Source organism: Pimephales promelas, chromosome 21 (assembly GCF_988280905.1).
Source record: "Pimephales promelas chromosome 21, fPimPro1.hap1.1, whole genome shotgun sequence".
Classification (NCBI taxonomy): Eukaryota; Metazoa; Chordata; class Actinopteri; order Cypriniformes; family Leuciscidae; genus Pimephales; species Pimephales promelas.
In genome coordinates this window covers 233,008-258,034 of record NC_142789.1, presented here as the reverse complement: position 1 = coordinate 258,034, position 25,027 = coordinate 233,008, and the positions used below count along the sequence as shown (strand labels likewise).

The window sequence follows — 25,027 nt, the reverse complement described above, 5'->3', positions numbered from 1 at the left end:
CCCAGGAGTGGGAGGTCACGCACATCTGAAAAGGGAGAGCTCTCACTGCTTCCAGATGAATAGACGCCCTGCGGGGCTACGTAAGCAGGGAGATGCTTGTCTAATGTTATGCAGATCTGAACGAACGTATGTTTTGAAGGTGAGGGACGACCATCGACCTAACATTTTGATTTGGTGATCGGAAGAAAGCCAAATTGAACTTGGTGTCTAGGGTTCTTGTTTTGTTAGGAGAAAAAGAAAAAAAATTAACCCTGAAAGCAAATAAATTAAGACAAATGTAGTATTGTAATTATACTGTTGTTCTAACATTGTTATAATAACAATTCTATTAATAAGTAATTTTTAATATTAAATAATAATATAATTTATAACATATATTGTATTATAGACTAGTATAATATTTTATTATCATGATTATAAAATACTTGATTTTTTAATTTTAGATAACATATACTATATTATATATACTAGAAGATAGAAGATTTTTTTTTTTTAATTTGATAAAATATTTGTATTATAATAATTACTGGGGTTGGGCTTTTTTGTCCTTAGCTGATCGCATGCCCGACTTACAATTTAATATATCAGTTTTTTATGTGAATATTTAGTAAAGTGTAATTTATTCCTGTGATCAAAGCTGATTTTCAGCATCATTACTCCAGTCTTCAGTGTCACATGATCCTTGACAAATCATCAAATTAGCATCAAAATAGTATTAATTTATTTCAATAAAAATCTTTCCAGCTCCAATCTGTTAATCAGTAGTGTATAAATTAGTGTATTTATCAGAGCATGTTATTCTCGAGAAAATCTGTAGTTAAATAATCTGCTCAGCATCTGAAACGGCGTTCTCATCAGTGTGTGTGGGTGTGTGTGGGCCGCAGGGGGAAATATAATCCATAAATGGACGATAGGACCTCTTTAACATCCATTCATATGATACACTTTATACACACAAGGATAGTTCAAGTAGATTCAGTTTTTCTGCTATCCAAGTGAATGTTGTGCGTTTTATTTTTCTTCCTTTATTATTTCCCCTACATTTTTACCTAAATGCAACATTTTTAACATTTCATTTTGACCCTTGAATCCAGCAACTGATATTTGCTCAAAATGACATTGTTAAAGTTAAACACATATATCTGTGTGTTGAAGACGTCTGATGCTGATCCCGTGGCGGAATAACCCAATGAATAATTCACATCTAAACCTGAACCTGCGGGGGAATGTGCTGACACACACACACACACACACACACACTCAGCCCGTATCACTGCCCATTACAGATGTTAGTGTGGGCACTGGAAGCAGTTTTAATAGTTCAGTGTGTTACAGTGACCGGTTCCTCAGCCATCCTAAGTCCAACTCAACTAGACAAACAAAAAATAAATGTTGAGTAAATTCCAAGCTCAGTGGCAGCCGGATTGTGAGCAGTGCTTCTGTAAACAACATGAATCTTGTGTATTAGATGAGGATTAGTCGTCTGTGACCTTCAGCGCGGTGTCACTGATACCCAGAGCTCAGGCGCTCCAGAGACTCTTCTCCTATCGATCTGAAAAGCACACTAGTGGAGGACAGAAAGCTAAACCCTCTCCCTCCTGCAGATGTTATCGTGCACAGAAAGCTGTGTACGGGTCTGATCCAGGGAAAAGCTGTGGAAGAATGATCAGAAATAACAGCCGGGATTCGCCTCGTGCTGATTCCAACTGCATAAGACCAACCGAAGTTAGATCTGCAGTTCGGTCTTTCACGCTTCTCAGGAGAGTAGCTGCATTCACACTCAATGCAAAGTCTGTTTTTTAAATTTGTGTAAGATGAACAAGAATAGTGGCTTTGCACCAGAGGATCCTCTTCATCGCTCCTACATCTACTGGCAGAAGTTCCCGGATGTTGGTGCGTTCGCTCCGCAGGAACTAGGAACTATTTTAGTTCTAGAAACTCCTTTTGGAGGAACTCATTTACTCCTCCTGAGTCCGTCTAAGCTCTAGGAACTACAGTGACGGTAGTGTTCTCTGATTGGCCGAACGCACACGAAACACCAGCACTTGGCATTATTAAAAAAGCAGTTTAAACACACAGATTATAGCCTATATTATACTCCAGAATCTAACTCTGCAAGATAGATGGAGCTCTCAAGGTTTATGCTGAGGAGAAAACCCAACACAGCTTTGAGGAGACGAGAGTAAACGACAGCAACGAGTGAACAACTCCCACTGTAAACGCCACAGCAGCGAGCGAGTCTTACGCCACTCAGAGCTCCTGAAGAGCGAACCACACTGCTGAGTTCCTGCTGTCCGGCGCCGAGGCCCCCGTCGTCTGCTGTTTGTGTTCCTGTTCGGTTTTATATCCAGGGCTGATTCCACTCATATTGTAATGCAGGAAAAATAAGTGTTTACGGCCCGAAGCTCCCCATCCTGTCCAGCACACTGCCCCTGTCATATCACCACAACTGCTGCTAACCAGATATGCAAAAAACAACTGCAGTTTTTAAGGTTTCAGTCGATCATTTTATCCCTTTAAGCTCATCTTTGATCATGGCGGTGTGGCGTTCACCCTGACGTAACAATGTGCGCTGTGATTGGCCCGTTAGAGCCCCTCCCTTGGGATTCGCATGCTCCCTCTGCGTGTGTATTTGCACATCAACGCGGCGACGACGCAGAAGTATAAATCAGCCTTAAGACGCTCTTCTCCACTCGAACGCATCAATAGTGTTATTCGAGTAAGGAAAACACTATACTTATTTAACCCTTGTGCTGCATTAGATTTTTAACACCGTTGAGTGCATTAAGGACCAAAAATGGCCACATATTAAACATTGCCTAAAATATTATATATTATTATTATTTTCCACTTTTACCAAGTTAAATCTTTTAACCAGCATCAGTCCTCATCATAACTACCAAAAATGTATTAAATTTCAGAATTTTAACCCTTTAATTACCAGTTTTGTTTGCGAAACCATCGATTTGTATAAGAGGAAAAAACACAAAAATTCAATTATTTTCAATAAACTAAATGCAAAGAGAAAACTTTAGATTTGGATTATCACAGTCCCACTTTGCAAAAAATCCCACTTAGCGCGTTAGAGACCAAAAATGGCCACCTATTAAACATTGCCTATTGCCTAAAATAAGGTGCATTTCCACCCATAGGGAATAAATATGTAGTGACGTCATCACTATATAATGCAAATATATACTGCTTTTGCTTCAAAATGAAAGGATGTTTGTGCAAAAATCATGTTTCATGTATTACTGACAGCCTCAGATTTAAACAACATTTTAATGGGTTTCAATGGGCCATTTTTGGTCTTTATGGTGCTGAGTGTTACTATTTGATCTATACAGTGTGTGTTATACATATTTTGCAAAATGGGATCACATTTTTTACATGTATCCAAAAAGTCACAATTTTGCCAAATTTCATACCATTTGCATTAAAACAGCCAAAATGGTCAAAGAAATTAAACTGCAAAAGACCAAAAATGTCCCTAATGCAGCATAAGGGTTAAAGAACCAGTTATTTATTTACCCTTGCATTGCAAACAATCAGAGATGCTCCAAACCCTGCATGGACATCCTTCATGATAGAGGGGGCGGAGTTATGAGGTTTGACTGACAGTTAGAGGAGCCAATGGAGTTATGAGGTTTAGTCAATGTCAGCTTTTTGTTGGTTAAATATATGCTAAACACACAGCCGGATGTAGAGGGTGGCCAATAGTAGTGATGTCCAAGCTTCGGCCCGACAGCTACACTAGTTTTATCCAGATATTCCTGAGGGGTCGCGGGACTCTTCCCCTCTATAGATGTTCCTTCCACATCAATCTAGTGCACTTCTATATTACCAGTTTGTGTGTTAAAGTCTCTTCAGAGTTGCAGTGTGTGTGTGATGAGCTGAAGGTGTGTTTGAGGAAGGGCTGGACTGGTTCAGGGATCTGTGTCTCTCTGCAGTTCCTCTAGCAGCTGCTCTATCGGTCCCGCAGGAGTTTGATGGGTTTGATGTTGATGAACCCATCAGTGCCACTTCACCTCCACGTTGATTGTAATCCTCATGTCAGTCTTCATCGTCACAGACGACGCCACTGAATCGGAGTGTGATGGAGCCTGTGATCAGATTGATGTTGTTGCTGAGTGGAGATGTCTGTGTGTTCGTGAAGCAGTCGCTCAAAACAGTCCTCGATCCAGTCTGATCCAATCACACACAGCACACACACACACACGCTCCGTGATCACGATCTATGGAGTGAATCATTCTTCATCTGCCGTCTGACTGAGTGTTTGTTATTCGAGACGATCCTGTGTGTGTCTGCAGTTTGAGGGCCGTACGACGCTCGTCCCAGACACGACTGAAGCTCTTTCTCAGAAATGGGTTATGGATGTGGCTGTGTAAGTCCCGAGCTGAACCCATCCGTTCTGCCCGACCCAGAAACCCGGATCAGTTCCCCTGTTATTGTGCGGATGATTCGCTCGTAATGCCAACGCTTCGGTGTGTTTCAGGTGCGTTTCCTTCTTGAGTTTTGAGACAGATTCCTGATTGGTCTCGGTTTAAATGAGTCTGTTCGGTGGACACGGCTGTTTCGTAACTGTGTCGTGGACCTAAGGTTTCGTTTTCTTGGATATGAATGATGATCTGATTAAAGAATATTAAGATTTTAATGGATTGCCATCCCTTATATGTGACAATATGTGGCTGCAATTATTTTGTGATTTTTTTTTTTTTAATTTTAGTTTTAAATTACTAGATTTGATCAATAAATAAATATTAAGTTAATACATTCCTCACATTCTTTCAACTTAAAATAAAAACAACTCACAATTTCATGCATAACTTTGAATTGCACAGCAGCTCAAAATATCTAACCGTACATTGGGAGTCTTTGCCAACCTCTTATTATTTGATGACTCGAGATTATACTGAAGTCGCCTGGCTCCGCTCTCCTAAGTACTTCCGCTCAATTTTCATTTTCCTCCGGTACTACGCCTGGGCTCGTGCTGTATTCTTTGGTTTTTACCGGTCCAATCAGCGAACGGAGGAGTGGCTCCAGAGTGACTGTTGAAGGTAACGCTGGTCAATGGAGCGAGGCCAGACTCTCTGAACAAATGAAATGTACACGAGTGTGGTGGGAGCAGGCTAGTCTTATAGCTCTATATGGAGCAAACGAGCTGTTCCTCTGGCTCTTGAAGTCAGTGCTTTACAGAGTGCAGTCAGATACACACATACAATCATTTTTAGGTAAAGTTTTAGCATTTTTAGATTGAATTTTGAGCATTTTTAGGTTTTTCTATGTATACTGAAGCACATTCATTCATTCATAAGGGGTCAAACTGACCTGCAAGGGAAGGATTTGTTTTTACATTTTAACCACAAATCTCATAGTGTGAGTGATGGTGTGTGTGTGATAGTGTGAGTGATGGTGTGTGTGTGTGTGATAGTGTGAGTGATGGTGTGTGTGTGATAGTGTGAGTGATGGTGTGTGTGTGTGTGATAGTGTGAGTGATGGTGTGTGTGTGATAGTGTGAGTGATGGTGTGTGTGTGATAGTGTGAGTGATGGTGTGTGTGTGTGATAGTGTGAGTGATGGTGTGTGTGTGATAGTGTGAGTGATGGTGTGTGTGTGATAGTGTGAGTGATGGTGTGTGTGTGATAGTGTGAGTGATGGTGTGTGTGTGATAGTGTGAGTGATGGTGTGTGTGTGTGTGATAGTGTGAGTGATGGTGTGTGTGTGTGATAGTGTGAGTGATGGTGTGTGTGTGATAGTGTGAGTGATGGTGTGTGTGTGATAGTGTGAGTGATGGTGTGTGTGTGTGATAGTGTGAGTGATGGTGTGTGTGTGATAGTGTGAGTGATGGTGTGTGTGTGATAGTGTGAGTGATGGTGTGTGTGTGTGTGATAGTGTGAGTGATGGTGTGTGTGTGATAGTGTGAGTGATGGTGTGTGTGTGATAGTGTGAGTGATGGTGTGTGTGTGATAGTGTGAGTGATGGTGTGTGTGTGATAGTGTGAGTGATGGTGTGTGTGTGTGATAGTGTGAGTGATGGTGTGTGTGTGATAGTGTGAGTGATGGTGTGTGTGTGATAGTGTGAGTGATGGTGTGTGTGTGTGATAGTGTGAGTGATGGTGTGTGTGTGTGATAGTGTGAGTGATGGTGTGTGTGTGATAGTGTGAGTGATGGTGTGTGTGTGTGTGATAGTGTGAGTGATGGTGTGTGTGTGATAGTGTGAGTGATGGTGTGTGTGTGATAGTGTGAGTGATGGTGTGTGTGTGATAGTGTGAGTGATGGTGTGTGTGTGTGTGATAGTGTGAGTGATGGTGTGTGTGTGATAGTGTGAGTGATGGTGTGTGTGTGATAGTGTGAGTGATGGTGTGTGTGTGATAGTGTGAGTGATGGTGTGTGTGTGATAGTGTGAGTGATGGTGTGTGTGTGATAGTGTGAGTGATGGTGTGTGTGTGATAGTGTGAGTGATGGTGTGTGTGTGATAGTGTGAGTGATGGTGTGTGTGTGATAGTGTGAGTGATGGTGTGTGTGTGTGATAGTGTGAGTGATGGTGTGTGTGTGATAGTGTGAGTGATGGTGTGTGTGTGATAGTGTGAGTGATGGTGTGTGTGTGATAGTGTGAGTGATGGTGTGTGTGTGAGTGATGGTGTGTGTGTGATAGTGTGAGTGATGGTGTGTGTGATAGTGTGAGTGATGGTGTGTGTGTGTGATAGTGTGAGTGATGGTGTGTGTGTGATAGTGTGAGTGATGGTGTGTGTGTGTGATAGTGTGAGTGATGGTGTGTGTGTGATAGTGTGAGTGATGGTGTGTGTGTGTGATAGTGTGAGTGATGGTGTGTGTGTGATAGTGTGAGTGATGGTGTGTGTGTGATAGTGTGAGTGATGGTGTGTGTGTGATAGTGTGAGTGATGGTGTGTGTGTGTGTGATAGTGTGAGTGATGGTGTGTGTGTGTGATAGTGTGAGTGATGGTGTGTGTGTGATAGTGTGAGTGATGGTGTGTGTGTGATAGTGTGAGTGATGGTGTGTGTGTGTGATAGTGTGAGTGATGGTGTGTGTGTGATAGTGTGAGTGATGGTGTGTGTGTGATAGTGTGAGTGATGGTGTGTGTGTGTGTGATAGTGTGAGTGATGGTGTGTGTGTGATAGTGTGAGTGATGGTGTGTGTGTGATAGTGTGAGTGATGGTGTGTGTGTGATAGTGTGAGTGATGGTGTGTGTGTGATAGTGTGAGTGATGGTGTGTGTGTGTGATAGTGTGAGTGATGGTGTGTGTGTGATAGTGTGAGTGATGGTGTGTGTGTGATAGTGTGAGTGATGGTGTGTGTGTGTGATAGTGTGAGTGATGGTGTGTGTGTGTGATAGTGTGAGTGATGGTGTGTGTGTGATAGTGTGAGTGATGGTGTGTGTGTGTGTGATAGTGTGAGTGATGGTGTGTGTGTGATAGTGTGAGTGATGGTGTGTGTGTGATAGTGTGAGTGATGGTGTGTGTGTGATAGTGTGAGTGATGGTGTGTGTGTGTGTGATAGTGTGAGTGATGGTGTGTGTGTGATAGTGTGAGTGATGGTGTGTGTGTGATAGTGTGAGTGATGGTGTGTGTGTGATAGTGTGAGTGATGGTGTGTGTGTGATAGTGTGAGTGATGGTGTGTGTGTGATAGTGTGAGTGATGGTGTGTGTGTGATAGTGTGAGTGATGGTGTGTGTGTGATAGTGTGAGTGATGGTGTGTGTGTGTGATAGTGTGAGTGATGGTGTGTGTGTGATAGTGTGAGTGATGGTGTGTGTGTGATAGTGTGAGTGATGGTGTGTGTGTGATAGTGTGAGTGATGGTGTGTGTGTGAGTGATGGTGTGTGTGTGATAGTGTGAGTGATGGTGTGTGTGATAGTGTGAGTGATGGTGTGTGTGTGTGATAGTGTGAGTGATGGTGTGTGTGTGATAGTGTGAGTGATGGTGTGTGTGTGTGATAGTGTGAGTGATGGTGTGTGTGTGATAGTGTGAGTGATGGTGTGTGTGTGATAGTGTGAGTGATGGTGTGTGTGTGATAGTGTGAGTGATGGTGTGTGTGTGATAGTGTGAGTGATGGTGTGTGTGTGATAGTGTGAGTGATGGTGTGTGTGTGATAGTGTGAGTGATGGTGTGTGTGTGTGTGTGATAGTGTGAGTGATGGTGTGTGTGTGATAGTGTGAGTGATGGTGTGTGTGTGATAGTGTGAGTGATGGTGTGTGTGTGTGTGATAGTGTGAGTGATGGTGTGTGTGTGATAGTGTGAGTGATGGTGTGTGTGTGATAGTGTGAGTGATGGTGTGTGTGTGATAGTGTGAGTGATGGTGTGTGTGTGATAGTGTGAGTGATGGTGTGTGTGTGATAGTGTGAGTGATGGTGTGTGTGTGATAGTGTGAGTGATGGTGTGTGTGTGATAGTGTGAGTGATGGTGTGTGTGTGATAGTGTGAGTGATGGTGTGTGTGTGATAGTGTGAGTGATGGTGTGTGTGTGATAGTGTGAGTGATGGTGTGTGTGTGTGATAGTGTGAGTGATGGTGTGTGTGTGTGTGTGTGATAGTGTGAGTGATGGTGTGTGTGTGATAGTGTGAGTGATGGTGTGTGTGTGATAGTGTGAGTGATGGTGTGTGTGTGAGTGATGGTGTGTGTGTGATAGTGTGAGTGATGGTGTGTGTGTGATAGTGTGAGTGATGGTGTGTGTGTGTGATAGTGTGAGTGATGGTGTGTGTGTGATAGTGTGAGTGATGGTGTGTGTGTGTGATAGTGTGAGTGATGGTGTGTGTGTGATAGTGTGAGTGATGGTGTGTGTGTGATAGTGTGAGTGATGGTGTGTGTGTGTGATAGTGTGAGTGATGGTGTGTGTGTGATAGTGTGAGTGATGGTGTGTGTGTGATAGTGTGAGTGATGGTGTGTGTGTGATAGTGTGAGTGATGGTGTGTGTGTGATAGTGTGAGTGATGGTGTGTGTGTGTGTGATAGTGTGAGTGATGGTGTGTGTGTGTGATAGTGTGAGTGATGGTGTGTGTGTGATAGTGTGAGTGATGGTGTGTGTGTGATAGTGTGAGTGATGGTGTGTGTGTGTGATAGTGTGAGTGATGGTGTGTGTGTGATAGTGTGAGTGATGGTGTGTGTGTGATAGTGTGAGTGATGGTGTGTGTGTGTGTGATAGTGTGAGTGATGGTGTGTGTGTGATAGTGTGAGTGATGGTGTGTGTGTGATAGTGTGAGTGATGGTGTGTGTGTGATAGTGTGAGTGATGGTGTGTGTGTGATAGTGTGAGTGATGGTGTGTGTGTGTGATAGTGTGAGTGATGGTGTGTGTGTGATAGTGTGAGTGATGGTGTGTGTGTGATAGTGTGAGTGATGGTGTGTGTGTGTGATAGTGTGAGTGATGGTGTGTGTGTGTGATAGTGTGAGTGATGGTGTGTGTGTGATAGTGTGAGTGATGGTGTGTGTGTGTGTGATAGTGTGAGTGATGGTGTGTGTGTGATAGTGTGAGTGATGGTGTGTGTGTGATAGTGTGAGTGATGGTGTGTGTGTGATAGTGTGAGTGATGGTGTGTGTGTGTGTGATAGTGTGAGTGATGGTGTGTGTGTGATAGTGTGAGTGATGGTGTGTGTGTGATAGTGTGAGTGATGGTGTGTGTGTGATAGTGTGAGTGATGGTGTGTGTGTGATAGTGTGAGTGATGGTGTGTGTGTGATAGTGTGAGTGATGGTGTGTGTGTGATAGTGTGAGTGATGGTGTGTGTGTGATAGTGTGAGTGATGGTGTGTGTGTGTGATAGTGTGAGTGATGGTGTGTGTGTGATAGTGTGAGTGATGGTGTGTGTGTGTGATAGTGTGAGTGATGGTGTGTGTGTGATAGTGTGAGTGATGGTGTGTGTGTGAGTGATGGTGTGTGTGTGATAGTGTGAGTGATGGTGTGTGTGTGATAGTGTGAGTGATGGTGTGTGTGTGTGATAGTGTGAGTGATGGTGTGTGTGTGATAGTGTGAGTGATGGTGTATGTGTGTGATAGTGTGAGTGATGGTGTGTGTGTGATAGTGTGAGTGATGGTGTGTGTGTGATAGTGTGAGTGATGGTGTGTGTGTGTGATAGTGTGAGTGATGGTGTGTGTGTGATAGTGTGAGTGATGGTGTGTGTGTGATAGTGTGAGTGATGGTGTGTGTGTGATAGTGTGAGTGATGGTGTGTGTGTGTGTGATAGTGTGAGTGATGGTGTGTGTGTGATAGTGTGAGTGATGGTGTGTGTGTGATAGTGTGAGTGATGGTGTGTGTGTGTGTGATAGTGTGAGTGATGGTGTGTGTGTGATAGTGTGAGTGATGGTGTGTGTGTGATAGTGTGAGTGATGGTGTGTGTGTGATAGTGTGAGTGATGGTGTGTGTGTGATAGTGTGAGTGATGGTGTGTGTGTGATAGTGTGAGTGATGGTGTGTGTGTGATAGTGTGAGTGATGGTGTGTGTGTGATAGTGTGAGTGATGGTGTGTGTGTGATAGTGTGAGTGATGGTGTGTGTGTGTGATAGTGTGAGTGATGGTGTGTGTGTGTGTGATAGTGTGAGTGATGGTGTGTGTGTGATAGTGTGAGTGATGGTGTGTGTGTGATAGTGTGAGTGATGGTGTGTGTGTGAGTGATGGTGTGTGTGTGATAGTGTGAGTGATGGTGTGTGTGTGATAGTGTGAGTGATGGTGTGTGTGTGTGATAGTGTGAGTGATGGTGTGTGTGTGATAGTGTGAGTGATGGTGTGTGTGTGTGATAGTGTGAGTGATGGTGTGTGTGTGATAGTGTGAGTGATGGTGTGTGTGTGATAGTGTGAGTGATGGTGTGTGTGTGATAGTGTGAGTGATGGTGTGTGTGTGTGATAGTGTGAGTGATGGTGTGTGTGTGATAGTGTGAGTGATGGTGTGTGTGTGTGATAGTGTGAGTGATGGTGTGTGTGTGATAGTGTGAGTGATGGTGTGTGTGTGATAGTGTGAGTGATGGTGTGTGTGTGTGTGATAGTGTGAGTGATGGTGTGTGTGTGATAGTGTGAGTGATGGTGTGTGTGTGATAGTGTGAGTGATGGTGTGTGTGTGTGTGATAGTGTGAGTGATGGTGTGTGTGTGATAGTGTGAGTGATGGTGTGTGTGTGATAGTGTGAGTGATGGTGTGTGTGTGATAGTGTGAGTGATGGTGTGTGTGTGATAGTGTGAGTGATGGTGTGTGTGTGATAGTGTGAGTGATGGTGTGTGTGTGATAGTGTGAGTGATGGTGTGTGTGTGTGATAGTGTGAGTGATGGTGTGTGTGTGTGATAGTGTGAGTGATGGTGTGTGTGTGATAGTGTGAGTGATGGTGTGTGTGTGTGATAGTGTGAGTGATGGTGTGTGTGTGATAGTGTGAGTGATGGTGTGTGTGTGATAGTGACAGTGTGTGTGATATTGTTAGTGGCTGGTCTCTGTCGTGAGTTGGTTTTGAGGAGCCGCTCGTGTGTTGTTGTGAATGCTGGCTCTTTAGCTCCGCCCTCTCAGCACATTAATGTGTGTGTTCTTCACTCACACACTCTCCTCGTTCCTCATCTTGGTCTGCTTCCGACACACACAGTGGATGTGGTGTTTCTGGATCAGGAACGAGAGCCTTGTACTCCTCCTCATAGTCAGGGTTTGTGTGTGAGGAGAACAGCACATCTGTCTGGGGGCCGGAATAGATGCCATTCATGCATTCCTGTGACGAGGATCATAACTCCCTCCCACGCTCCAGTCTCTCTCTCTCTCTCTCTCTCTCCAGTCTCACTGTCTTTCCCTCTCTCTCTCTCTCTCTCTCCAGTCTCACTGTCTCTCTCTCTCTCTCTCTCCAGTCTCCGTGTCTCTCTCTCTCTCTCTCTCTCTCTCCAGTCTCACTGTCTTTCCCTCTCTCTCTCTCTCTCTCCAGTCTCACTGTCTCTCTCTCTCTCTCTCTCTCTCTCCAGTCTCCGTGTCTCTCTCTCTCTCTCTCTCTCTCTCTCTCTCTCCAGTCTCACTGTCTTTCCCTCTCTCTCTCTCTCCAGTCTCTCTCTCTCTCTCTCCAGTCTCACTGTCTCTCCCTCTCTCTCTCGCTCTACTGCATTTTTTTGTTGCTTCACTTCTGTTCTCGTATCTCAGTATTGGGAAGCTACTTTAAAACATTTGCTTCTCAAACAATGATGCATGTTTTTTTTACTATATACATGTTTTAATCCCACCTGCCTCCTTGACTTTATTATAAATACCCACTATTATGATTTGCTCTCAGCTTTGTATAGAACATTATCAAGGCATGAGGAAAATGTGATTCGTCGTGACATGACCTTGACTCTGCTAGCTCGTTCGACATCGAGAGATTATTGTACTGTGGAAACATACTATAGGTTTCCTCCTGCTTTATTGGAACCATCTGCAGAAACACACACACACACACACACACACTCACTGCTTCCCCACAGTATGATGTCACCGCGCCTCCACACCAGTGCATCAATGTGTGTGTTTGTCCTCCACTGTTTCCCATACTGGCTCCCAGTACAGGCCTGATCTTACTGTTCACACACATCCACAGTGTTTCTCTTTTCCCTTCATGCACTTCTACCCTGCAGAATAATGAATTAGTGCAAGAATTCAAAGCGCATGTGAAACCTGCTCATTCTGAGTGTCCGCGGTGACAAACACCTGCGTGTGTACAGGTGGAAAAGATACGTCTTTAAGATTTAAAACACTGCGTAAAACGAAACAGAAATGCACTTCACTCTCGGGCAGTAGGTGGCGCTGTTGCACAGAAGCAGTGCTAATAAACGAGACATACATTCAGAGATACAATCATATACAAACACCCCCAAACGCATAACAATCTTGTGTTCGCATGAATCGCGTGAAAAGCTTATTTCAGAGTCAGAATGGAAAGCTGACGGGTTTGCTGGTTTCTCGATGTCCGGTTTAAAAGAGAACGCGTGATTTGACTGAGATGTGGAGGACAGTCGACTGAGATGCCACAATAATGGGGCAACCTAATAATACATGTCGATTTGTATCTGATGCACCGTACTGCTCCATGTGGATCCATAAGGATGTTGGGTAATTGGTTGGAGGAATCCAGAGTCAGGAGTTCCTCAGGGATCCGTGCTCGGACCGCTCCAGTTCTCCACACACACACTACATCACGGAGATTACCATCTCTTACACCCCACTGAGCGCTAGCTTATGCTTTTTCAACGTAAAAAAACCTGTTATCATGTGAATTGAATTATAACTGGTTATAACTCACTCAGTGGATCTCATGGCGGTCCTGCTCTTGTTTTGTAGACGGTGGCCATTCTGGAGCAGCGTCTGACTCTGACCGAGGACAAACTGCAGGAGTGTGTGCAGAACCAGCGCCAGATCGCAGAGCAGCGCCCTGATCCACAGCGATAACAGCCGTCACGATCCATCTCTGCAGGCCGGAGGATGTTCTGCAGTGTGTGTGTGTGTGTGTGTGTGTGTGTGTGTGCTGAGTGTGGAATAAGCCTCGGCTCTGCTGTAATCCATCCTCAAAACCACAAACTGAACCTGAAATCTGAGAAGAAATCAAAACATGAAGCGTTCTTCCTTGACTAGCATTAGCATTAGCCAAACAGCATGTTAGTCCTGAACGTTCAAACGTTCGTTTTCTTCATGTTTGCTATTTTGAGTCATACTGTCTCATTTCACGCTGTAACTAAGCAATTATTTTTAATTTTGTCCATTAAAATGCCAGTAAATGTGTTTTTAACGTATGGTGCTGCTTACTGTTCTTCTTTCATATATTAATGTATAATATAGTATCAGCTAATGTGTAACGTTTATTATGGAGTGTCAGGGCCGTGCTGACTATTCATTCATTGGTTGATTTCCCTGAATCATGTAAATACGACTCAGCCAATAGCATGAGCTTGGGGGCGGGCTTTCAGGGCCTGTGGAGCTCATTAACATCATTATGTTTTAATGTAGTTTAATCTAAAAAAAATGTCGTTCACTCCTCAAAACAGTCAAAATAATTAATAATAAAAAATAATAACAATTAATAACAGTCAAAAGAAACAAAATAATTAATTTCCAAATCACCCGTCTGCAGACTGAATGAGTGTGTGTATGCTGGGATGTTTTCCTATCTAGTTCAGCCGAGCTGTGAACAGGCCCACTAAAGCGTAACACTGTTGGACGCGCACACACACACACACACACACACACACACTCTTTTCCTTCCTGTCTGGGGCTCGAGTCTGTGCCGGACGGGACCAAGCCTCACACTTCCAGATAATCAGGCCTTTAATTACACACCCCTCTCTGCTGGTTCAGTGTGTGTGTGTGTGTGTGTGTGTGTGTGCATCTGGAGGCCTTTCCCTGATCCGAGTGTGTGTGCGAGTTTCATCTGCCTGATGGACAGTATTTGAAACGGTAACTGGCTAGGGCTCGGGTTAAGAACTGAAGAACGTGGACGTTACAGGGTTAGGAGAGGACAGAGCACGTTACTGTTGATATGAAACGGTCTCAACCTTCAAATTTGATCATTTAAAATTGAAACAATAAATAGTGTTTTGTGTCTCTTTAATGTGTCTGACAGATCTAGTCTGCAGGGCCTCAGTTCACCGTGAACCGATCGTCTTGTCCTGCTTGGTAATCTACAGCAGCAGATAAACATGAATGAACATCAGAAGGAATGTTGTTTAACCGCGCAAAGACGTCAGTACTCACCGTTCGTCAAGTTAAAATCCAGCGATGTTAATTCCCTACTCTGTCAGACGAAAATGCCGTAGTTTTTAAAGTAAATTTCCAATTGTCGACAACTTAAAGTTGTCTTGAAGTGTTAATAAACTGTATTATGTAATTCAAAGCTAAATTAAATAAAGCCTATAGTGCAGACCAGTTGAATCCCACAATCTCCTAAATGCTAATTTTATCAATGTTTTAAAACACACCAGCTTATTCATTACATTAAGGCTAACAAATTCATACTAAAAGCTAAAAAGATTACATTTTTGTTTTGGTTAAAAAAAAAGAATGAATGAAGTTAGAATGAATGAATGAAAGCAAAGGCTCTGTGCTTTTTCTTTTTATATATTGAAAGAAATATATCGACAAAAATAGTCCAGAATGCGGGCGGGGAAAGAGTTAACGGCGTCATTATTTTGCGAGGGAAAACAAGAGGCGCTGCGTCTTTAAACCTTCCAGCACAGACTCCTCCCCCTCGCGTGATGACGCGCTGCTTTAATGCAGCCTGTCAAACAGCCATCAGAAGAAGAGATCCAGGCGAGCGGAGGGATCGCGATCATGAGCCGCGTCTGACGGATCGCCCTGCCGCGTTCCCCCCGTTCTGTCGCACACAGCAGCCTCGCCCGTTCTCCCCCATGAAACACTCTCTCTGGAGCGGCGTGATCATGATGATGTCGAGCAAGAGCGCGGAATGGCTTCAGGATGAGCTGGAGTCCGGCGGGGCGCTTCTGCTGCTCGACTGCCGCACACACGAGCTCTTCGAGTCCGCGCACATCGAGTCCGCCATCAACCTGGCCATCCCGGGGCTCATGCTGAGGAGACTGAAGAAGGGCAACCTGCCCATCCGATCCATCATCCCCAACAACGAGGACCAGGAGAAGTTCGTGCGGCGCTGTAAGACGGACACGGTTCTTCTGTACGACGAGGCGACCGCGGACTGGCCGGAGAGCGGCACCTCGGGCTCCGTGATCGGGCTCCTCATGCACAAGCTCCGCGACGACGGGTGCAACGCCTATTACCTGGAAGGCAAGGAGTTTATTTGCCATTCAAAACTTTCAAGAGCTCGAAACGCTTTGTCTGCTCGCGCGTGCGTGCGTGTGTGTGTGTGTGTGTGAGAGAGAGAGAAATGGATTAAATCGCTCCTCCGCTGAAATCCGCGCTCTTCTGCTTTTAAACGGAGAAAAAGTTCGTTTACATTAGACGAATACATCCGCGCGCTCGCTTCGTGAAATCTTTCATGTCTGACAGGCATTTTGTACAAACTCACTGCTCTTAAAATAGCTAATGTGTACGTTATCTTTTTTGTCTTTCTCTGTGTGTTTTGACTACAACACTTAAAAAAGAGAAACAAAGATGTTTTCAATTAATTGCCTAAAATGGCTCCGCCATGTTGTCTTTCTGAAGGAAAACGAGCGATTTATGAATGAACGGCCAAAAAGACAGAATCACGACGCTGTTCGACTCTTTTTGATAAATAAACACGTTCTATTCGATATTTTGTGCAAATATACGGACACGTCGATCGTTTTGTCGTGGAAATGGAGTTTGACTGTGTAATTCTCGGTTTCGCCACCATTCACAAAATACACATCGAGTGTCAGTCATGATCTTCACCATGTGACCAAGAGTTGAACACAATCCGTTAGAATATTAATCTGTTTACTCGGATTTATTTATTGGAAATAGTATCTTTTTCTCTAGTTTCGTTGGTGCTTATTAATATACTAGTATTAATTCCTTTAATTCCTTCTAAATACACATCGAGTGTCTATGTCACTGCCAAGTACTATTCCATTGTTATTTTTTTGCAATTTGAGTTTAATGATGGTCTGTAGATATTAAAGGAGCAGTTCAAACATAAATAGTTCATTTACAAACCCGAATGACTGACTGGATAACAAAAGATGTTGTTTTGAAAAATGTCTCAGGCTTTTTTTTCTTTTTGGTCTATAAAGTGGAAGTCAATGGTCACCAAAAAAAAAAAAAACTAGTCATAGAGGTTTAGAATGAGTAAAGGATTAGAGAATGATCATTTTTTTGGGTGAACTAACCCTTTAGCTATTTACACTCCAGCCATTAGCTTTACTGGGAACACTTCTTATCTCACTGGTGTTTTGTATAATGACTAGTCACTCAGCATGTCTAGTGACTTTTGCTGTAACTAATAACAATTGGAGCACATAATATATTAGATGCTTGTGGCTATTTGGATTACTAGTAATTACAAGACTTATGTTAGTATTAGTTATTTACATATTATTATTTTAGTATACTAAAATTTGTATTTTATAAACATTGTATGGATCGTTAGAACACCTTGCCCTTGTTTGAGTGTTTATTTATTCAGATTTATCACTCTGTCTGATCTGTTATAGCTGATTTATCACTCTGATCCATTATAGCTGATTTACAACTCTTACTGATCCGTTCTAGCTGATTTATTACTCTGATCCATCATAGCTGATTTAGCACTCTGACTGATCCGTTATAGCTGATTTATCACTCTGACTGATCCGTTATAGCTGATTTATTACTCTGACTGATCCGTTATAGCTGATTTATTACTCTGACTGATCTGTTATAGCTGATTTATCACTCTGATCCGTTATAGCTGATTTATCACTCTGATCCGTTATAGCCGATTTATCACTCTGATCTGTCATAGCTGATTTATCACTCTGACTGATCCGTTATAGCTGATTTATCACTCTGACTGATCCGTTGTAGCTAATTTATCACTCTGACTGATCCGTTATAGCCGATTTATCACTCTGATCCGTTATAGCCGATTTATCACTCTGACTAATCCGTTATAGCTGATTTATCACTCTGACTGATCCGTTATAGCCGATTTATCACTCTGATCCGTTATAGCTGATTTATCACTCTGATCCGTTATAGCTGATTTATCACTCTGACTGATCCGTTATAGCCGATTTATCACTCTGACTGATCCGTTATAGCCGATTTATCACTCTGACTGATCCGTTCTAGCTGATTTATTACTCTGACTGATCCGTTATAGCTGATTTATCACTCTGACTGATCCGTTATAGCTAATTTATCACTCTGACTGATCCGTTATAGCCGATTTATCACTCTGATCCGTTATAGCTGATTTATCACTCTGATCCGTTATAGCTGATTTATCACTCTGACTGATCCGTTATAGCCGATTTATCACTCTGATCCGTTATAGCTGATTTATCACTCTGACTGATCCGTTATAGCCGATTTATCACTCTGACTGATCCGTTCTAGCTGATTTATTACTCTGACTGATCCGTTATAGCCGATTTATTACTCTGACTGATCCGTTATAGATGATTTATCAATCTGACTGATCCGTTATAGCCGATTTATCACTCTGACTGATCCGTTATAGCCGATTTATCACTCTGATCTGTTATAGCCGATTTATCACTCTGACTGATCCGTTATAGCCGATTTATCACTCTGACTGATCCGTTATAGCCGATTTATCACTCTGACTGATCCGTTATAGCTGATTTATCACTCTGACTGATCCGTTATAGCTGATTTATCACTCTGACTGATCCGTTATAGCTGATTTATCACTCTGACTGATCCGTTATAGCCGATTTATAACTCTGACTGATCCGTTATAGCTGATTTATCACTCTGATCTGTCATAGCTGATTTATCACTCTGACTGATCCGTTATAGCTGATTTATCACTCTGACTGATCCGTTATAGCTGATTTATTACTCTGACTGATCCGTTATAGCCGATTTATCACTCTGACTGATCCGTTATAGCTGATTTATCACTCTGACTGATCCGTTATAGCTGATTTATCACTCTGACTGATCCGTTATAGCTGATTTATCACTCTGACTGATCCGTTATAGCCGATTTATAACTCTGACTGATCCGTTATAGCTGATTTATCACTCTGATCTGTCATAGCTGATTTATCACTCTGACTGATCCGTTATAGCTGATTTATCACTCTGACTGATCCGTTATAGCTGATTTATTACTCTGACTGATCCGTTATAGCCGATTTATTACTCTGACTGATCCGTTATAGCCGATTTATCACTCTGACTGATCCGTTATAGCCGATTTATTACTCTGACTGATCCGTTATAGCCGATTTATAACTCTGACTGATCCGTTATAGCCGATTTATCACTCTGATCCGTTATAGCCGATTTATCACTCTGACTGATCCGTTATAGCTGATTTATCACTCTGACTGATCCGTTATAGCCGATTTATCACTCTGACTGATAATCGTGTGTTATCTGGCTTGTTCTAGGAGGATTTAACAAGTTTCAGACGGAGTACCCGGAGCACTGCGAGACAAGCTTGGACTGTTCGTGTCCCAGCAGTTCTCCGCCCTCCTCCGTTCTGGGTCTGGGTGGACTCCGGATCAGCTCCGACTGTTCTGACGGGGAGTCGGACCGCGAGCCGGGCAGCGCTACAGAGTCCGAGGGAAGCCCGATACCCAGTAACCAGCCAGCGTTCCCAGTCCAGATCTTGCCGTATCTCTACCTGGGCTGTGCCAAAGACTCCACCAACTTGGACGTTCTGGGCAAGTACAACATCAAGTACATCTTGAACGTGACTCCCAACCTGCCCAACATGTTCGAACACGACGGGGAATTCAAGTACAAACAGATTCCCATCTCGGATCACTGGAGCCAAAACCTTTCTCAGTTTTTCCCTGAAGCCATTTCTTTCATAGGTAAGTTTCCTTTCAGAAGTTTAACGCTCATGTCCTTCAGATATTAGTTTCATCGTGTGTCTGAAGACTGGCTGTGACCTCAGGATGTGTTTGTGAAGTTTAGGACAATCCCTCACTCTTTTCCTTTAATTCATTAGTCCCTTTGATGGGTCAGATTCACACACCTGTGCTCTACATGAAGAGCAGACTCTGTAAACCAGACGGTCATCGAGCACGTTTACATTCACACTGAGAACTGGCCGACCTGGTGTACAGGCAAACCAACAACCTGGTAGTGCAAGTGTGAACCACACGCTGACAAGACATGCTCCATAAATCAGGATACGCCAAAACCTAGTCCTTCATGTGTCCATTCATGAGAGATTTGTGATATTTGGAATAATTAAGCAGTATTTTGACTGAACCGCTTCTTTCAGAACACATGTGCATCATATATTGGGTCGTAGTTTGCGCTGTATTTCCTGCCGTGAAACGCTGGCTCTCTCTGGATGCGCTTCAGTCGCGGTAAAGGCACTTTCCTGTCACGTTTCTCACACAGACACACACACACTTCAATAAGCCATAGAATGCAGGTTAATGAGTTTTTACATGTGAGAGAAGGTATAAATCTAGCTGTGTCAATTGGTTTATGTGTGAGCCGTTCAGGTTGATGCATTTGCACGAACACACGTCTGTATAACGCATAATCAGGGTTTTCTCAATCAAATGAGCTCGACAAGCTTTCCGAGGGTGAAGTAAGAGCTCAACATTACTGGAGCAGAGTAAGATCTGATGGATTCAGACGTGATCCATGTCAGACAGGTCAGATGAACCATGAAACACACACACAGAGAGAGAGAGAGACAGGAAGGAGAACTCTTCAACATAGCCGTTTATAAAGTGAGCTGAAAGCTTGACTCCAGATGAACGAGGATGTTCAGCGGTTCTAGTTTCTCTTGTGTTTCGATGTCGGTGTTTTCAGGTGAAGCCACACGTGTGTTCTGCGGTTTGACACTTTTCTAGTAACTTCCTAAAACATCTAGACTGAGGTTATCTGCATGACAAAGACTCTGAACTTCCGTCCAGTGCTGTGTGAGAGTGTGCTCTTCTGCTTTAAAGATGTAAAGGAAGGCCTGAAGCGCTCTTCCCTGAGCAGCTCTAATTTGAGCATGACTTTAAGTGTTTCTTTTTTATTTTTATTGTAATTCTGAACTGTACAGCTTTAAGGCTTGTTCACACCCAGAACAGCAAATATAAAGCGTCACACCAGCGCACGATATCGCTCTCTTTATTACAAGCGCTGCAGTCATCTGCCGCATTAAATGAGCAAGCTTGATTCTGATTGGCTGTGAACGCTTCTACACCTCGGGTATTGGAATTGTTTCCGATTCACATTTGTCACATTCACACGCCTCGAACTGGAACCTGTCGAGCTTGTTTCGGCCGCTTTTATACGATCGTTGATTTGACAGGCGTGTTAACAGGGACTGTTCACTCACACAGATCTGATGTTCAGCTTGAGGATGAGAACGTGATGACAGAAGATTTATGATCGGGTGAAATAATCATGAAATGTAAATATGTTTGTGTTGGAAGCGAAGGTTAAACTCGTGCACTAAACTCACGATTCACGACATCCTGTTGTGCTGTTGCTCCGTTTGAACACTTTCACTTTAGCTGTGTAAACATGCTCTCCATGAGCCTGCGAAGATCAGGAAGTCCTGCTGAAAGAAACTTCCTGTTTAGAAGAAAGGCAGCATAAGCTAAAGAGGTCAGCGGTGTGTTGTGTTTTACACACTGATTTAGTGAAGCAGTCGAAGCTTAAAACCTTCCAGTGGTTCTGCAGGAAGTGACCTCACTTCATTTCAGATCCACAAAAATCTGACTCGCGCGAGAGATGACAGACAAATAAATAAATAAACAAACAAACAGACAAACAATTTCAGTGTTTTACGTTTTTTTCACAGTATCCCTCATGTTTTGAATGAGCTATATATATATATATAGTTTTCATGTTAATTTTAGTTTAATTTTTACAAATGATTATTAATAATAATAATAATATTTTCTATTAGTTTTAGGTTTAATTATTTTTATTTCAGTGTTAGTTTTTTTTAAATCTGGCTAATAATTTTAGTGCCTCAACTTAAACATATTTCAGCTTATGGCAGTGGCAACATTTCTCATTTTCATTTGAACTTTATTCAGCTTTATTTCAATTAGCAGAAGTGTTTTAGTAGTTTTAGTTAACGATAATAACCCTGGTATACAGACCCAATCTATACTGTGAAAAAAAATCCTACTAATAATGTCAAAATATTGAAAATATTTAATTTTAGTACTTGTTGCATGTGTTTATTCACTCTTTTTCTTATTTGAATGTATTTATTTATTTGATTATGTTTATTTCTGCACTGATTTCTCCAATATCTCTCACTGAAACTGAGTTTTATTTCTCATTCCATAAAAAAAGCGAATTATTTCCCAAACGAGTGTCTGGTCTTCCCACAGGATTGCTCTGGCTCGGTGTCCGCAGACACTCATCAGGCCCGTCCCTTTAAGGGATCGTTCATGTCCTCAAACCCGCGCGCGCTCTTCTGCAGAACTAGTATGTCCTGTACGACTGTTTGTCTGTTCGGTTCCGGTCCGTGGCGTGAACGTTTCGAGCGACCTGAACAAAGTACCTGGACAACTCTAGTGGTTCTGAAGAGATACGAGCACTTTATCTGATGACTTTCACGCTCAAATTACCGAACTCGTGTGTAATCACGGCCACACCTCCAGAACATCAAACCTCATTGTGTGATGACATGATGTAAAGTCACATGATGCACGCGAACCAATGAGATGTTGTAAAAGTGTGGTCACGCAGGATCATGGGGGTTTTTGTCACTTTTATCTGAACGATAGTCCAGCTGGAGACACGGTTGTGCTGTTTTTAACTGTGTCCCGGCGTTTGTCTTCAGGCTTCTTCACAGATGTTCTGCATTCGGTTCAGTTAGAAGTCTATGGTGTGTGTGTGTGTGTGTGCTAGGCCAAAGAGATGTGTGTTTAGTTTAACTTTGAACTGACAGAGTGTGTCTGCTTCCCGGACAGTGTTAGCTGATTAAAAAAATCTATGTCTTAAGTCCGCCTTTAAAAACGTCCTGGTTCTGCAAGGTCAGGAGGCCGAGAGTCTGTAGGACAGGAGCACACGAAGAGAAAGCCCGTCACCCATACAGTGTGTGAGCAACAACCAACGGGATTGTGAAGATCCAAGCCTCTGATTTGGGGAATACGAAATTAACAATTCAGATAAATAAAAATGAGCCGGCCGGCCATCCAATGCTTTATATGTCAGCATCATAATCTGGAGCGAGTGTAAGGACTCCACAGCTGGAGTAATATGATCGCATACGCTGGATCCATATCCTGATGTTCTCGGTATTATCAACTGGCCGGAGTTTAGAGATCGCGATAGTCGTGAAGGACTATAATGCGTTAAGAGCTCGCTCAAGTACTGGAGATAAACCATTCAGTGCTTTATGAGTAATCAGCAATATTTTAAAATGTTTACGATATTTAATAGGCAGCCAATGACAGAAGCGGGCTAATATGGTCATACTTCCTGGTTCTGATAAGAACTGGACCGGCTGCGTTTTGGACGAGCTGGAGTTTGTTTATTAAGCGCGCAGGACAACCACCCAGTAGAGCATTACAGTCATCTAGCCTTGATGTCATGAACGCATCAACTAACTGTCCCGCATTCGTCAATGAGAGCATATGGCTTCACAGGAAGTGACATCACACACTGGCTACTGGGTGTGCATTTCCCCCGACTCGATTTGCCCCGTAATATACATGTGGCGTAATATCTAAATATGGTGTAATTTAGATATATTTTTAAGATGGAAAAATGTGGTTCTACAGATACTAGACACATGACTTTCAGATGAAAGATTTGCTATCAAAGAGCACACACACACACACACACACACACACACACACACGCAGGTTCCTAACCGACGCTGAAGACTTGACAGAGCAGCCCTTGGCGTTAGACAGTATTCTAGGTTTAGAGTAATGTAATGGTCTGGGTTAGCCAGCGTTCTGCCGGACTCAGCACATCGAGGAGACGACATTACTCACCGTCTGACTGAGAGAGAGAGAGAGAGAGAGACACGACAATCACAGATGGCAGGTTAACAGGCTAGCGAGACACTCGTGTGTGTGTTAGTGATGATGATTTAGATAAAAGCTAAGCGATGTCAGATCAATGTGCTGGCCAATATTAGACAATATCTGATATATGTTGATGAAAGAACAGCAGGGAATGATGGCAAATAGAGATTCAGAGTGTGTGTGTGAGTGTGAGATGGTTTGTGTGTGTGTGTGAGTGAGAGAAAGAGAGTGATGGGTAGATTTAGTGTGTGTGTATGTGTGTTTGTGTTTGTTTGTGTGTGTGTGTGTGTGTGTGTGAGAGAGAGAGAGAGAGAGAGAGAGAGAAAGAGAGTGATGGATAGATGTAGTGGGTGTGTGTTTGTGTGTGTGTGTGTGTGTGTGTGTGTGTGAGTGTGAGAGAGTGATGGGTAGATTTAGTGTGTGTGTGTGTGTGTGTGTGTTTGTGGTTGTTTGTGTTTGTTTGTGTGTGTGTGTGTGTGTGTGAGAGAGAGAGAGAGAGAAAGAGAGTGATGGATAGATGTAGTGTGTGTGTGTGTGTGTGAGAGAGAGAGAGAGAGAGAGTGATGGGTAGATTTAGTGTGTGTGTGTGAGTGTGAGAGAGTGATGGGTAGATTTAGTGTGTGTGTGTTTGTTTGTGTGTGTGTGTGTGTGTGAGAGAGAGAGAGAGAGAGAGAAAGAGAGTGATGGATAGATGTAGTGTGTGTGTGTGTGTGTGTGTGTGTGTGTGTGTGTGCTTCCGTTGTGCTCGTCCTGCGCTCACGGCTCACTCTTTGTTCTTCTGCTCCTCAGATGAAGCTCGTTCCAAAAAGTGTGGGATCCTGGTGCACTGCCTGGCGGGCATCAGCCGCTCGGTGACCGTCACGGTGGCGTATCTCATGCAGAAGCTCAACCTGTCGCTCAACGACGCCTACGACTTCGTCAAGCGCAAGAAGTCCAACATCTCGCCCAACTTCAACTTCATGGGGCAGCTCCTGGACTTCGAGAGGACGCTGGGCCTCAACAGCCCGTGTGACAACCGATCGACCAATGACCAGCTGTTCTTCACCACGCCGACCAATCACAACCTGTTCCAGCTGGACCCGCTGGAGTCCACATGAGCCGGCGGGGGGGCCGCGGGTCGGCGGATGAGTTTAGAGCCGGGGTCGGCACACTCCGCTCCGGCGGGTCTCAGTGCAGCTCTTCTTGCCTTTATGGAACAGACTGTTGTTTAACGCTAGCGGGAGGAAGTGGACGTGCTCGGCCTCTGGGCCCGAAGCCTGGCGTCCTGCCGGCTGGGGTTCCTGTTTTCTGCCCGGACGGGGATGTATTGGTGATCTTTCTCCAAGCTCAGACCCAAGTGGCTTCAATAGAGGTGCACAATACACTCAGTTTCCACATCTCTGTATATTCCCTCGCAGACGTTGTTGAAAGTCGTGACAGAACCGACACAAACACACATCCCCCTCTTTATTTCCCTCGCTCTACATTTGCAATGAC

At 43.5% G+C, this 25,027-nt stretch overlaps 2 protein-coding genes across 5 annotated transcripts in view; both read left to right on the top strand.

The window, feature by feature from the left end:
- poc1a (POC1 centriolar protein A) overlaps positions 1 to 13,718 on the top strand; it is a 39,511-nt gene extending 25,793 nt beyond the window's left edge. For all 4 annotated transcript variants that reach the window (XM_039656143.2, XM_089125071.1, XM_089125070.1 and 1 more), the window contains exon 11: positions 13,272 to 13,718. In XM_039656143.2, coding sequence (XP_039512077.2) covers positions 13,272 to 13,379 — 108 coding nt within the window. In that variant the 3' untranslated portion in view covers positions 13,380 to 13,718. The remainder of the gene's footprint in view (positions 1 to 13,271) is intronic.
- Positions 13,719 to 15,201: 1,483 nt separating this feature from the next.
- Positions 15,202 to 24,763, top strand: dusp7 (dual specificity phosphatase 7). The gene is made up of 3 exons (XM_039656251.2): positions 15,202 to 15,722; positions 18,983 to 19,411; positions 24,341 to 24,763. Exons 1-3 carry the CDS (start codon positions 15,332 to 15,334, stop codon positions 24,646 to 24,648), a joined length of 1,128 nt encoding a protein of 375 aa, XP_039512185.1. The 5' UTR covers positions 15,202 to 15,331; the 3' UTR covers positions 24,649 to 24,763.
- Positions 24,764 to 25,027: the final 264 nt, after the last annotated feature.